General features: G+C 30.1%; 1 protein-coding gene across 3 annotated transcripts in view; it reads right to left on the bottom strand.

The window, feature by feature from the left end:
• LOC142327762 (prostaglandin D2 receptor) overlaps positions 1-15637 on the bottom strand; it is a 170112-nt gene that overhangs the window by 81339 nt on the left and 73136 nt on the right. For all 3 annotated transcript variants that reach the window (XM_075371072.1, XM_075371070.1, XM_075371073.1), the window contains exon 2: positions 5422-5869. In XM_075371072.1, coding sequence (XP_075227187.1) covers positions 5422-5820 — 399 coding nt within the window. In that variant the 5' untranslated portion in view covers positions 5821-5869. The remainder of the gene's footprint in view (positions 1-5421; positions 5870-15637) is intronic.

Here is a 15637-nt window from a genome sequence, read left to right as displayed (position 1 = left end):
TAATAATAATTACAATTGAAATTCCTCCCTTTATTTTGATAACATTTACGTTTATCTTAATTTGTTTTTTTTTTATTTTCCTTTTGTATTCAGCGAAATCTTCTCTTTTTATCACCCAGCAGCAGTCACTCATTATAGATTCATCCCATCTGCCATGATAATGTTGTTCCATCTGAAATATGTCTTGATGGAACCTTTCTCCTTGTTCGTCGCTGATGTCACCCAAGTTTAAAGGGAAAATGTTCAAATGAGAATGTAAAAAATGAATTTTCAATGATATTCTACAGCCTAAATTTTTGTAGTTCACTAAGAGTTCATTTATAAGCTGATCAGGTTTTCAGCTCTTTTGTTTCCAAGAAAACCAGTAACGACATCTTTGAATGACTTCCATGCTGCTAGTTTAGAATTCAGTTGCTGTCAAATATATTTTCATGAATTAATTTTCTTATTTGTTTTCCAATGATTATTCCCTCTTTTAATTTGGCTTCATGTAATTGTGAAAAAACCTCAGTTAAACATTTAAAGCCGTCTACATCTTTATTTAATGCTTTTACAAAATCCATCATCTGACTTAGTATTATTTTACCAGAATATTGACAACATTTTCCTTTCCTGGGGTAAATTGATTTTTTTTCTGGCCAGTCTTTAAGTGCGTAACCTGACTCTCCCACAAACACAAGAAACACCTATATTTTATAAAGCCATTCTGGAGACGGAGAAGTAGCCCTATCGCTTTCAGGTCAGCAATGGATTCACCATGAGTGTTCATCATACTTAATAGCTTTTAAAATTTTTGACATACTTTCATGTTTCTTTCATTCCTACAGAATCTGCTACCAGTATAGCAGTAAACTTATTCGAGTATTGCAACAACACCGCCTTTAAGCATCTTTCTGATGAGTCTATAAATAAATGCAGATCATGAATAACATATTTAATGTCCAGTTCAGACATCAGTCCCCTAACATCATGGCAGGAACCATCTCTTCAAAAGTATTTCAGTAAATTTTCATTTCGATTTGTATATACTGAAATTTTAGTATCCTTGTTCCTTTCTTTAATTAAAATTAAATTAAATTTAAATTCCATTCTTTAAGATGTGAACCTAGGAGTTCTGCATGTTGTTTTGACCAATACAAGTCACAAATTAGGTCGCTCATTTCTGATTGTGTGATGAACCTTGTGAGGTTCAGTATTTGATTCTTCTGGAATGGAATTAATACCTATTGAAGTTGAGGATTCATCGGTTGAGCCTTCTGGAAATCAGAAATTTCTTTTCAAGAAATTGGAGCAATCGGAATCGGTAAATCAACATGAAGTACTGGTCTCATAGCTGAACAAACATTTGAGTATTCAATACTGCTTTTATGGTTTGAATTGAAACTAGTAATATTTATTAAGCAAAAATATCAGTCATCATAATGGTTAGTAGGCTCTTACCAAATCATAGGCACACCAAAAGGCAAATGATCTTTTTTTCTTTTCAACCACTGGGTTAGTTTAACATAGCACTTCATATATGCTACATGTGGAGCCGAAGATTTATCTTGGTCTCCCAAGGAACAGTCAAAATAATGTTTGCATGCAGTTTTCAACAGATTTTATATTGGTTTTTGTTGACTTTTCATAGTGAATTAGTGACTTTTCAACGTAACAAAAAATTTTTGGCGAATTTTTGCAAGCCTGATTTTTATTATTATTTATTTATATATTATTGTAAAATTCAAAATGTTTTAATGAATGAAAGTAAACTGAAATATTACATAAATACTGACTTAATTATAAAAATAATTAAGTGTTAATTTATAAATATTTATTACTTAAAATTCTTCATAAAATTGTTTCACCATGGAGTGCAGGAAAACATACATACACAAACTTAACTAATCTTGATGTTCAATAAAATAACACCAAAAGTTGTTCTGTCATAAAAAATTTTCACTAAATTTATAGCATCACTTATGAAACAATCTTTATAATATGTGTATGATAAAACCACTACCACAACTAAACAACACAGCAAGTCATACGAACAGCTGAACTCATACTAAGGAAAATTTTATCATTGAATTACTCGTTACTTGACTCACTGACATGTCTATAAATGTCTGGCTTGACATGAAATGACATCATTCGACTGTTATGTATCAAATATAGGTCTACAGCATTCGGTTACAAAGTGGGCGATAACACCCTCTTATGGGTGTTGGAGGCCTTCAGGGGGCAGTAGAAAGCCCATAGAAAATTGGGGATATTCAGGCAGTCTATGAAGGTTATACTGATTAAATAAAAAGGCAAAAATTATGTTTTCCTGATATTTCTAACTAAAAATTTGTTTTTTTTGTACCTACTAGTACAAAAAATTAAAGGGATATTTATATATATTTTTTATGATAAAAAAATGATTGTATTCCAACTACTTTAACTTTGCAACCAAGAGGCTTTGAGAGACGAATAAAAAACATTAAAGCTTGAATACTCTACTTATAGCATCACTTATGAAACAATCTTTATAATATGTGTATGATAAAACCACTACCACAACTAAACAACACAGCAAGTCATACGAACAGCTGAACTCATACTAAGGAAAATTTCATCATTGAAATATTTTAAGTATTTAAGTTAAGTCAGTATTTATGTAATATTTCAGTTTACTTTCATTCATCTACAGCGCATCTTAAAAAGAGCAATTGCAATTATTATTTTTAACAGATGGTAAGTTTAAAAGTTTTGGAGGCAATAGAAAATTTTTGATTCTCAATGCGGGCAGTGGGCAAAAACGTTTGAGAAACAATGGTCTACAGCATTCATCACAATATAAATCATATGTGAATAAGCAAGCATACAGATGTACTAACTTATTTGTATTGTTTGATCCACGAATGATGGAACAAATAAATTTAAGGGGTTGTAACTTAAGAACATTACATGATAGGTTTTTTTGGAATACATATTTAGATTCAGCATATAAATTACTATATAGAACACCTACTCCCTTTTCAGTTCCAAATTTTATGTTGACCAGTGTTTTTGTTAAAATAAAAAATCTGATGTGGACACCAAATGACTTCCTTGTACGTCTATTAAATTACATATACAAACTTTTTTAAAATGAAAATTACATAAAATTTTATTTCATTAATAACTATTGATATTTTTCAAATATTTTTTATTTTTTATTGTTATTATTGAATTATTATTTATCATAATTTTTTTTTATAATCATAGGTTGGTCAATTATAGGTTAAATCAGTATATATAGATTAAAAAAAAAAAAAAGTTAAAAAAAATAAAATGAAGTCGGATTCGAACCGATATGTCTTCCCCTTGAAATATCCAAATATTTCATTAGGCTATAACTCTGGAACCAATGAAAATAAGTACCACCTTTGATATATCGTTGAAAAGTTCTCAATGAAGGCTTATTACTGCAGTTAAGAAAAAGTCCAAAATCTAAATTTTTTTGAATATTGGATTTTTTTTGGAAAATTTTGATTCAGTCAATTGCAATGAAAAGGGGGGGTGCATAACTAGATGTTACAACAGTTCTAAATCCAAAATTTCAACATCCTACGGCTAATCGTTTTTTGAGTTATGCGAGATACATACGTATGTACATACGTACATACATACATACATACATACGTACGTCTTTACGTACGTAAAGAAAAGAAAAGAAACGTAAAGAAACTAGTAAAAATGGATTCAGGGATGGTCAAAATGGATATTTCCATTGAAATGTGAAAACCGAAATTTTTCGCGATCACAATACTTCCTTTACTTTGTACAAGAAATTAAAAAGAAATGCTTTTACCTTAAATAATATGGATCGTAATAGTTTTAGAGTGCAAGGTTTAAGATTGATGATTTTAATTGCAATATCTGTACGTAATAAACAACTTGTACCAGCAAAAACTACTGAAGATAAATTGATGAAAATTTGTATTAATGTTCATCTTAGGTTAGGTTTTTTCTAAAAAAAGCTTTTTTGAAATTCCGAGTTTAAAGGGTTAAAATTGAGTAATAATGAAATTTACAATTCTTTTTTCTTAATTTCTCGGTAACAAATAAAGATATCAACTTCATTTTTGGTGTGTGTAATTTTTATATAAATATTTAAAAACCAATTTCTAGGTTTTTTCGAAATTTGACCTAGAAAGCGATAAAGAAAGGTAAAAAAAAAATTGAACAATGCAATGATTGCAAATTTTCCCTATTTCCGACTATACTTAACGAGACATTTATTAGATTACAGCTTGCAAATACTTTTCAAGTAAATATCTAAAAACAATTTTCGAGTTTTTTGAATTTTGATTTTTTAAGGGCTGCGACGGTGTACAGTGGGGCGGCTCAATCAATACAACCATAGTTACTGTACGTGCGACGTGATCATGTAGGCATCTGCCTACGGTTACTTGACTAAAAAACATAAAATAAAATTAATAAAATAAAATTAAAAAAAAGGGTAAATGAAGTACGGTCACCTCCTAGTGGTGTTTGTCGGGTATCGTTAAGAACGGATAGACACATTTTTACCGTACTAAATGTGGAACCAGTTATAACTAATATTTTTAGGATGGAGTGTTTTGAAACCCACTTTCTTAGATCACTCAAAGTTTCGGGTCCTGTGATGATCAAACTGTTGCTCTGAAAAAGTACAATACATTAATAGTTTTTATAACTTGAACAGGTTAATTTTTTATTTATCATTATTATTCTCACAGCATGAATTTAATGAACGCAACGGGTCCAAGGGGCAGAGCCCTCAGGCTAGACGAGAAGAACGAACGAAGCGAGCCATGACCGGCTAAATATCTTCTGACCATACGGGAAATGCAAGTAACCAACCATATAGCGCGGGCGAAGCCGCGACGGGGATGCTAGATTGGGGATTCTAATACATTTTTCTTTATCTTTATTTGGTTGTTGCTTATCAATTTATATTGGATTATTTCAATTTATTAAGATGGATTGTCTGACAAAGATTGTTCAATTTTCTTACACGTATCTTTTTTTTCTTTTTCTTTATTTAAGCGGCGGGTAACAATTCGTTGTTTATTGTATATTCCTCTTCTATATTTTTAAACAATTCAATTTTTTTTTTTTTGGTTAATTTTAATAAAAATTTTGATTTACAATTTTATCCGGATTTAATGTAAATCTAAAAACAATATTTTTATTAAATAATTTTATTTATAAATAAATAAATAAGTTAACTATTAAAAAAATACTACGGGTGAAGTCCCTTTGATATCGCGGGAGAAGCCACGACGGGGGAACGATAGTATATTAATAAAAGCAGTAAAAACTATCCAAAAATCTGTAAGAATGTTTTAACGCGCTGAAATACGTAAAAATGATATTTACAGGAAAATATAAATATTATAAATAATATTACTATAATAATTATTTGTTTACCTTTTGGTAGAAGAAAGGTCTAGTAAGCGCAAACCATCTTTCAGCAGCCATAACAATGGCTACACAACCTGAACCAAGACCGAATAGCCGCCAAAGAACACGAAATCTACAAAACCAAAGACAGCGAGCGATTTTTGGAAAATATAATTGTAAATTCATTTGAACCATCATGCCGACAATGGCAACTAAATCGTTTGAGGCAAGACAGCGGAGCATGAGACAGTGTTTAGGATTACGCGGTTTCGATTCGCTACGATATAGAATTCCTAATGCGGCTAAATTTCCAACCATTCCCACTGTATAGAATGCAGAGATTACGATCTGTTCGGTAACGCTGAGGTGTCGTTGTCCGACTCCAGAGGTCCAGTTACCTGCCTCTAACGTTCCGTTGCCCGCCATTTTTACCTTAAGTCTACATCGGTAATTACGACAGGAAACCGCTCACGATCTGAAACAAAAAAAAAAAGTAAATAAATAAAAACTCTATTTAATATTTAATTTTGTTTATTGTTAATACGTAACGGAAATAGATCAGCGGTTCTCGTACGTGATGATGCGCACGCCCACAATTTAGTCTTAGGTTATGCGTATCACATCTAAAACATTAAAAAATTTAATTTATATAACATATAACGATCCGTAATAGTGTAGATAAAATATATAGTCAACACAAAATAAAATCTTTACGTGTCAAAATTATTACAATTTTTAAAAATGTTTTAAAAACAATGCGAGAATAGCGATCGTTATGTTGTGATTCCTATAAATTTTCTTAGAGGAAACACAAAGAATATTCCAGAAAAAAAGAAAGTTTAATATGGTATAAACACGATTATCTATGTCTAATGGTTTTGTAAAATATAACTCTTCAAGCTTTACCTTTCATGACGACTACTGAAGTACCGATTTATATAAGTTTAGTACACTAAATAATCATTTAAATGAATAAAAAACAAGAGGAGACCATCTTTCTATTCACTTTTAGTAGTGTGTCTGATATCAGATGATTTTAATTTTAAAGGATTCTGTCTCATATTCGTGAGTATTTGTACCTGGTGTTAGGTTACCTTTACGGTTATGAAATTACGTAAAACCCTACATGACGTAAGATAGGATATGACGAGGGTCGTTTGTTTTTAAAAAATATAATATGATTATCTCTAAGATGCAATACGAATTGATTTTGAAGATAAATCGAGTGATTATTTATTGATTAAAAATTTTAATTATGTCTCGCTCGCTTAAAAAATATTTTTACTAAATTTAAAAGCTTAACCAGAATTTTTCAGAGTTTATCACATTTTACATGTTAACTTATACTACAACTAAAATTTCCAGAGATTAATAACAAATAATTCTTATACATTAGGTTATGCTTATTTATTTTTTAAATATATGAATAAATTATGATAAAAATCAAGAACAATAACCTAATAAAAATAATACTGATAAAGTTTATTTAAACAGTACGTGACTAAATAAGAAGACACTTTTATTTCGAAACGTATCTTTTCGGTCACACACCACTTATAATTTTATCTTTAATATTAACGTTATGTATTTATATTTTATTAGGTTAATATAATAATAAATTTATACAATTCTGTTTTTCTGAATATATCTAAATGAATAATTTAACGAGTATTTATAATTAAAGTAACGTATATAGTTACTTTAAAAAAATATTCACAAATTTGTTACTTTCTTTTGGTTTTGTTTTTATCGTTTCTATTACCTTATTCTTTATGTTTTTTCCTGCTAGTAACTAACATTGTTGTATCTTTTTTTCATTTTTTTCTAAATTAAGTTAGATTCTGACAAGACGTTTGTGTAAACTGATTTTTTTTTTTTAGTCTAAGCTTATTCTCGTTTACATAAAATATTATTGTCACTTGTTCTGAGAAAATAAAAGTATTTAGTATGCAAACCAATTCGCCAAATTTGAGAAACTATTTTAACAGTTTTTTTTTTGTTGGGGCGCTTTTCACCCAATTTATTTCACTTTGCCCAATTCAGCTAATAACTTTTGTAGTGTGGCGTAATTGGTAATGTATTGTTTAAGATATATGAATTTACATCACATTCAACAACTTTAGAAATAATTTATTTTTTAAACTGCAATTCTTTTTTTGTTGGCGCTAGCCTATTGTGAGCGTTGGACTTCTACACAACAGCCCTCTAAGCTCTTCTATCATCAACAAATTTTCTCAGTCCTCCATACCCATCTACACTAGAACTTCATTAGTCACATTCTGTCATTTCCTCTTCGATCTGGCCCTTTTTTCCTTATTCTCCATTCCAAATCTCATCTGCAGTTTCATTCATATCCCTTAGTTTTAAAGTTGTTTGCACATTCCAATCTTCAAATCATTCTTCATTCTTACAGTTCCAATATCCTCATCATTATTTCTTTTATACGCTTCGTGTGTCTGCACCGGAAAATCTTGCACTACGACCTATTGTGTCAGTTCCACAACGGTCGCTTTTTTTAAAGTAGAGCAATTGACACTATGTCCAACCGGCAATTAGAGGAACCATGATTTTTCTAAAGGGGATTTCCTTAATTTAGCAGTAAAGAACCAATTTAAAGGAGTTAAATACTCGCCCACATACATACACATTTGGAGTAGGATTTGCAGGTAGCGCAAGAAAATTAATCTGCCATTGTGTTTCCTTGTATTTGTTATACCTAATCGAGATCAAGGCTCCTCCCAGGGCTAATAAATGGTCATTTCTCTCCTCTTTTCATTTAAAATTACAACTGATGTAATTACAACATTTTTTTACACAATTAAATATCTACTACCAACACGAATAATGAATAGATGTGTGTAATTTCTACAATTCATTTGAAGGAGAAAAAGCCGCACAAAGATTAGCTCCTGTATATTCCGTTTTATTCAGGTTGGCATCCTGTAACAACTACCGATAAGTGATAGATAACGAAGTGAATTTTTGTAGCGTGAAAAAAGACACGCCTGATCGGGACTCAAACCCACAACTTCCGGATAAAAGGCAGAGTCGCTAACACTATGCCGAATAGATGCCAATTTAAAAAAGTAATAATCACTTACATTATTTTTACTGTATACCTGGCAAAATGATTGAACAAACACAACAGATTTCAAATTTTGAGGCTGTTTGCATAAACTGTCAGTCGAACAAACAAAGATTCAGTGCCGCCTAGATCGCTTACGGACCTTAAAATTTGCCAAGAATATGAACACATATTCTGTTAACAATAATCGAATGCTGTACTAAAATTACACTTAGCTAATTTATGGAATAATTTAAATATATCCAAAGGTCATTGTATTATATACAATGAAATTGGAGAAAATATTATCACAAAATAGAAAGGTATTCTATACTAAACATGATTTAAAAGCGTTAAACTTGTTTCTTGGCCTTGCAGAAAAATATTGACTAAAATCTAATTAATATTACTTTTTTATAGATATAAATATACAATAATTATACAGTATTTTATCTGAACTTACATAACAGTATTTGCTAATTAATTAGTTTAAAGTTTCCCTTCCAAATAAAATCAAGTTTAATAAGCACCTTTCATTTTTATTTACAATAAAAAATTTTAATTGAGAACAGGCAAAGAACCTTACAAGTCCATTTTTTCAAATTTTTTTTTTCTTTCATTTTACTTATAGAATCAATGCTATCTAATAGTAATATTATAAAAGGAAAAAACTTTATAAGTCACAAGATATGCAAGGTCTTAAAGTTAATATCCAGGGGAAAACCTTATATGACATTCCGAACAGGGGAAGATCCTTACAAGTCCATATGTTGACAGTCCAATTATTTGGGTGTTGATTTTATTAATTCACTGGCTACTTGTTTTCTGCTCATACAATATAAAAAAGGTGGCTATATTTGGTTGTCAATTTCAAGTCAGCTGTTTGTAAATAAGTGTTGATATTGTGGTTAATGTTCAGTTTTTAGTTGAGTGCTTGTAATAATAATATTGTTTTAATTTTTTGATCTTAATTAGCTGTTTATTATTTATTGGAGATTGGAATGCAAGCATTAGAAGAAGAAAGGAAGAAAATATTGTGGGTGAATATGGGCTGGGCAAAAGGAGTGAAAGAGGAGACTGACTCAAAGAGTTTTGCACGAAGTATAATTTAGTAATTGCCTACACCCAGTTTAAAAATCATAATAGAAGAATATACACATGGAAAAATCCAGGTGATACTGCAAGTTATCAGATAAATTATATTACGGTTAAGCAAAGATTTAAAAATCAACTCATCGACTGCAAAGCTTACCCTGGAGTAGACATTAATAGCAACCATAATTTAGTGATAATGAAATGTAGATTGGGGTTTAAAATCCTGAAGAAAGGGTGTCAGATGAATCAGTGGAATTTAGAGAAGCTTGAGGAAGAGGAGGTAGAGAAGATTTTTGAGGAGGATATCGCAAGAGGTATGAGTAAAAAAATAAGGTAGAAAATGTAGAAGAATGGGAGAATGTTAAAAAGGAAATTTTTTAAATCAGCAGAAGCGACTTAGGTAGAACAAAGAGAACTGGTAGAAAACCTTGGATGTCAGAGAATATATTGTAGCCGATGGATGAATGTAGAAAATATAAGAATGCTAGTGATGAAGAAAGTAAAATGAACTATCGACATTTAAGAAATACCATAAACAGGAAGTGGAAACTAGCAAAAGAAGAGTGGATTAAAAAAAAGTTTTCAGAAGTGGAAAGAGAAATGAACATTGGTAAAATAGATGGAGCATACAGGAAAGTTATGAAAAATTTTGTGGTACATAAATTAAAATCTAATAATCTGTTAAATAAAGATGGTAAACCAATTTATAAAATGAAAGTTAATATAGTTAATATTCTAAAATAATTCTAATCTAGTTAATATTTTTAAAATAAAAATCTTAACTAGAATTCTGTACAGAAAAATTTAGAGGAGAATGGAAGAAGTGTTAGGAGAAGACCAATTTGGTTTCAGGAAAAGTATAGGAAAAATTTGGTTTCAGGAAAATTTTAGTGCTCAGATTAATAGTAGAAGGAAGATTAAAGAAAAACAAACCAACATACTTGGCTGGCATTTATAGACCTAGAAAAGGTATTCGATAACGTAAACTGGAATAAAATTTTCAGCATTTTAAAATAATTAGGGTTCAAATACAGAAAACAATTGCTAACATTTACAGGAACCAAACAGTAACAGTAGTAACTGAAGAATATAAGATAGAAGCCGTAATAAAAAAGGGAGTCTGACAAGAATGTTCTCTATCCCTGTTACTTTTTTAATCTTTATATAGAACTAGCAGTTAATGATGAACAACATTTAAGTTAAACAAGAACAAAACGAAAGTAATGAAATGTAGTACAAATAATGTAGATGGACCACTGAGTGTAAAAATAGGAAGAGAAAAGATTATGGAAGTAGAAGAATTTTGTTATTTGGGAAGTAGGATTACTAAAGATGGACGAAGCAGGAGAATATAAAATGCCAAATAGCACAGGTGAAACGAGCTTTCAGTCAGAAATATAATTTGTTTACATCAAAACTTAATTTAAGTCAGGAAAACATTTTTGAAAGCATATGTTTGAATCGTAGCTTTATATGGAAGTGAAACTTGGACGATTGGAGAACCTGAAAAGAAAAGCTCTTGAAATGTGGTGCTACAGGAGAATGTTAAAAGTCAGATGGGTGGATAGTGACAAATGAAGAGGTATTACAGCAAATTGATGAAGAAAGATCCACTTGGAAAAATATGAGACAGACTTATAGGCCACATATTAAGGCATCCTGGAATAACTATTCCAGGATGCCTTAATCCCTCCAATATTAAAGCAACTGCTTTAATATTGGAGGGACAGGTAGAAGGAAAAAATTGTGCAGGCAGGCAACATTTGGAATATGTAAAACAAATTGTTAGGGATGTAGGATGTAGGGGTTATACCGAAATGAAACGACTAGCCCTAGATAGGGAATCTTGGAGAGCTGCATCAAACCAGTCAAATGACTAACGACAAAAAAAATTTGTTGTAAATTTATTTTTACAATGAGAGGTTAATAAATTATTAATCAATCAATATTTTTAAATTTAAAAATAAGAAAGGAGATGAAGTCTGATTCGAACCGATGTGCCTTCCCCAAAGATCCAAATATTTCATTCATTAAAATCTTATTTGGCTATTCCTTTGGAACCAATGAAAATAAGTACACTTGTGACGTATCATTGAAAATTTCTCAATGAGAGCTTATTACTGCAGTTAAGAAAAAGGCCAAAATCCAAATTTTTTGAATTTTGGGCTTTTATAGACACTTTTGGATCAGTCAATTGCAATCAAAAGGGAAGGTGCACAACTAGGTGTTACAATATTCCTAAATCCAAAATTTTATCCTACGGCTAATCATTTTTGAGTTATGCGTTATGTAAGATACATACGCACATACGTACATACAGACGTCACACTGAAATTAATCAAAATGGATTCATGAGTGGTCAAAATGGATATTTCCGCTATCACAATACTTCCTTTACTTTGTACAGGTAAAAAGAGCAAAATATGGGAGGTTAACCGATATCAATAAAAAAAATGAAGCTACAGTCTCACGAGACCAGTGGATGTGGATAATAGAAAACAGATAATTAAAAATATGAATAACATAAAATCTCATGATGAAATAAAGCATCTACTTAAATGGCCTAATCTCAAATGGTCCTGTACAATGCTGCAGGGCTAGACAACCAGAGGCAGAGACTTCTTTTAAAAGTATGACAAGTACTTTCATGTATATATTAAAATAAATGGTTTAATCAAAGAAGCAGATGTGTTTAAAACTGCATTAGTATCATTTCATGGGATTGATTTAGGGAAGTTAAATTACTTCCTGCAGAAACTTAAAGATAATCCTCATTCCCCTCAGGATATGAAAGGATATCATGAAAATCGCCCTCATAAAATTGATGAAGAAACTCTTAATAAAATCCATCTGTACATAAATTCATTTAAATCCATAACAGTCATTACAGCCTGAAGAAATCATCAAAGATTTAACTTCCAGAAGAAACTTAATATAACCAAAATGTACGGTATGTTCAAAAAACTGCACTTTGGAGGGAAAACAGTATCATATGAAACATATAGAATTGCATTTAACAAGGATTTCCATATCAGTTTTAGAGATCCAAAACTGTATACTGATACATGCAGCTAATGCGATGCTGACAAAGCTAAACAAAAGTCTAGAGTCTAGAGGTTTAAATAGCTGAAACTTTGATTTCCTTATAATTGATAAATACTGGTAGCCATTTTTTGTTTCTCCATTAGGTGACCCTATTTCAAAACCAAAGTATGATGACCTCCAAGTCCTGAAGATGTTCTGTTGACCCAAATTTCAAGAAGTTTTCAATAATCTCCTTCATGTTTAAAGATATTGTATTTTTTCAATATTTAATCGAATTTGATAATAAAGCAAATAATTTTTTTTCATAAAATGCATTTGTATTATTTTTCCGGGTTTTCTCCAGCATAATGCACAGAAAGAACCTTACAAGACCAGAACTTAACATGTTGTTCCCAAAAAAAAATTTAGTTTAGATCATAATTTTATTTTACAAGAAATCTACTGAAACAATGTATATTTCCGCACTGAGACAATAAAAAACAATTGAAACTTTATTATTATTTAATCAGAAATGAATATTAATTATCCTTTAGTTTTATTTTTATTGGAAAATTCAACCTCAAAAATGCTTTCCTGAAATATTAGTAAAATGTGACTTATACAGTTCTTCCCCCTGTAGTCTTCATTTATTATCAGTTACTCTAGTTCATAAAATATACCACAGGAAGTAATTTACAAAAATCCAACAAATCTATACATAATAATAATTTCAGGAATAACTATCATGCTATGTTGGAAAGGTAAAGGGATCTTTTTGCTTTCTTCATTTATAACTAAGTTCTTATTTTACTCGGGATGATACATACCAATAAAACTTCAAGTAAATTGAAACAGTAAATTATGAAATTTAGAGTTTATGTTCTTTGTAAAAAAAACTTTTCCTCCGTAACATTAAACAGTAATGTACTTTATTATCTCAAAAAGAAATTAATTCATAACTTTTTTAAATGGTATTAAAAATTAAAAATACACATAATTTAATTAAATGTTTTATAAAAAACTTTTTTTTTGTTTTTTCTTCTTTGTATGGTGCCAAAGCAATCCCTACTTCCCTTTATTTTTTTCATTACTTTAATTAAAACTCTTGACTTAAACTGACTTCAATAATTCCCTCAGCCAATATAAAATTTTTATAAATGACTTTAAAAACATCTATTTAAATAAAATGACATCACTTTCTGCATTTGTTTCTTAAATTATTTTTGTCACATTCTCTTTCTAGCAATCGAAAAATTTCCTCACCATCAAATATATTATCATACATCATTTGTAATTCATTTTTTCTAACTTCTGTACTAGTAAATTTTAAAACACTTTCTCCAAGTAACCGTTTTCCTACTTTAGCTTTTTCATTATAATGCATATCAATGTAGGCATTTTTTTTTCAATTTTTTTTTTCTGTTGGCCATAGATTTCCCATAAGTAATTTGATATTTTGGGTTGCAGTTCATTTATCCATTAATCTATTTTCATTAATGCTATTACCAATTTAAAATCTCTTCTTTACTCCTTAGAAAAATTTTTTATTATACAGTACTTTAATATCGATGAACAATATCTGTGATTTAATTTCTAAGTTTAATTAATTTTTACCAGGAACTAATTGCAACAAATAAGTGCAAGTTTAGTTTACCATTTATGAAGTGATTATTTAAAAGTGATAAAAAACCTGTCTTCGACTTACATATTGAAGGTTCTGGGTTTCATATAGGTTCTAGGTTAAATTTCATATTATTAGTGTAAAAGCCTATGAGCTTGTGCTAAAAGATAAAAAAAAATTAAATATACTGTATAATACATTATAAGTAAAAATTCTTCAGTTTATAATATTAATAAAAGGCAGTGTATATCCTTCCCACCGCATTTAAGAAAACTTATTTACAAGTCTATTGAATACATATGACCTAATTACTTGACCGCGTAAATTAAAGAATTACTGTATAATGTTGTATTATTATTAGCAAGGCATGCCTATCAAAATAAAGTTGATGCTCAGCTCCATAAACGACATATTTACTCTAACAACAATGACTGACTGTATAGTGAACTTTATTACTCTCAGAGAAAACAATTCTGATTGGTGCCTCTTGCACCCCTCGAATGCTTTACATAAGTTACAACCATAAGATAGTTAGCGTAAAGGAATAATTTTTCTTTAGTGAAACAATTCGCTTTACAAACTACTTCAATTCAGCAGATGATATTGTAAATAAAATACATTAAAATCAGCTCATATTTATTTTGGTTATCTTATTCAATATACACACACTAACTGATTATTTTAATATTTGTAATGCTGTAACAATAAAAATTAATTAAACATTTAAGAAAATGAAAATTCAATTTAACACAGATTTTTTCATTATTTAAAAAAAAAGATTTTGACAAAATCAGCCAGCCATCTTAATTCCATCAGTGAAATTAGAATTAGGGTAGATGATAGACCAGGCGAACCCTATGCCCTGTCCTGTGCAAGGCTCAGAGAACCCTTAAATACAGCCGAACCCCATACTCTCTTTATTTATGTTAGGTGCTGATGCATTTGCGAAAACTGATAAGAGTTCCTGGTACCTAGGGGAACAGTCAACCAAAATTGTTTGAAACTCAAAGGGGAATTTGATAAAATTTATTAAAGGAAAATTTTAAAAATCTGTGTACTGTGCGAGGTCTGTTTAGAAAATAACCGAACATTTTTAATTTTTAACAACGGAGTTATTTAGTGACGTGCGATTGGCAGCATTGTGTTTCGCATAACCTCCTCTGTAACCACATGTTCTTGGATTCCTGATATCTCGTTCAGTTTTCATGTTATTATTATTTGAGTGCAACGTATTTAAGTGTTAGTACCGATTTTTTAATGTGTGATTTTCAGGAGTAACGATACAACGAAAAATTTTGTGTGAAACTCGGGAAAGCTTTCACAGAAACGTTTCAACTTTTGAAACAAGCTTACGGAGATGATGCTCTTGGTCGTACGAAATTTTATGAATGGTTTTCACGATTTAAAAGTGGTTGTTAGTCGATTGCAGATGACCCTTC

This window comes from Lycorma delicatula, chromosome 7 (assembly GCF_047948215.1).
Source record: "Lycorma delicatula isolate Av1 chromosome 7, ASM4794821v1, whole genome shotgun sequence".
Lineage (NCBI taxonomy): Eukaryota > Metazoa > Arthropoda > Insecta > Hemiptera > Fulgoridae > Lycorma > Lycorma delicatula.
The sequence above is the reverse complement of the archived record's forward strand: the minus strand, read 5'-3'. Positions and strand labels throughout refer to the sequence as shown.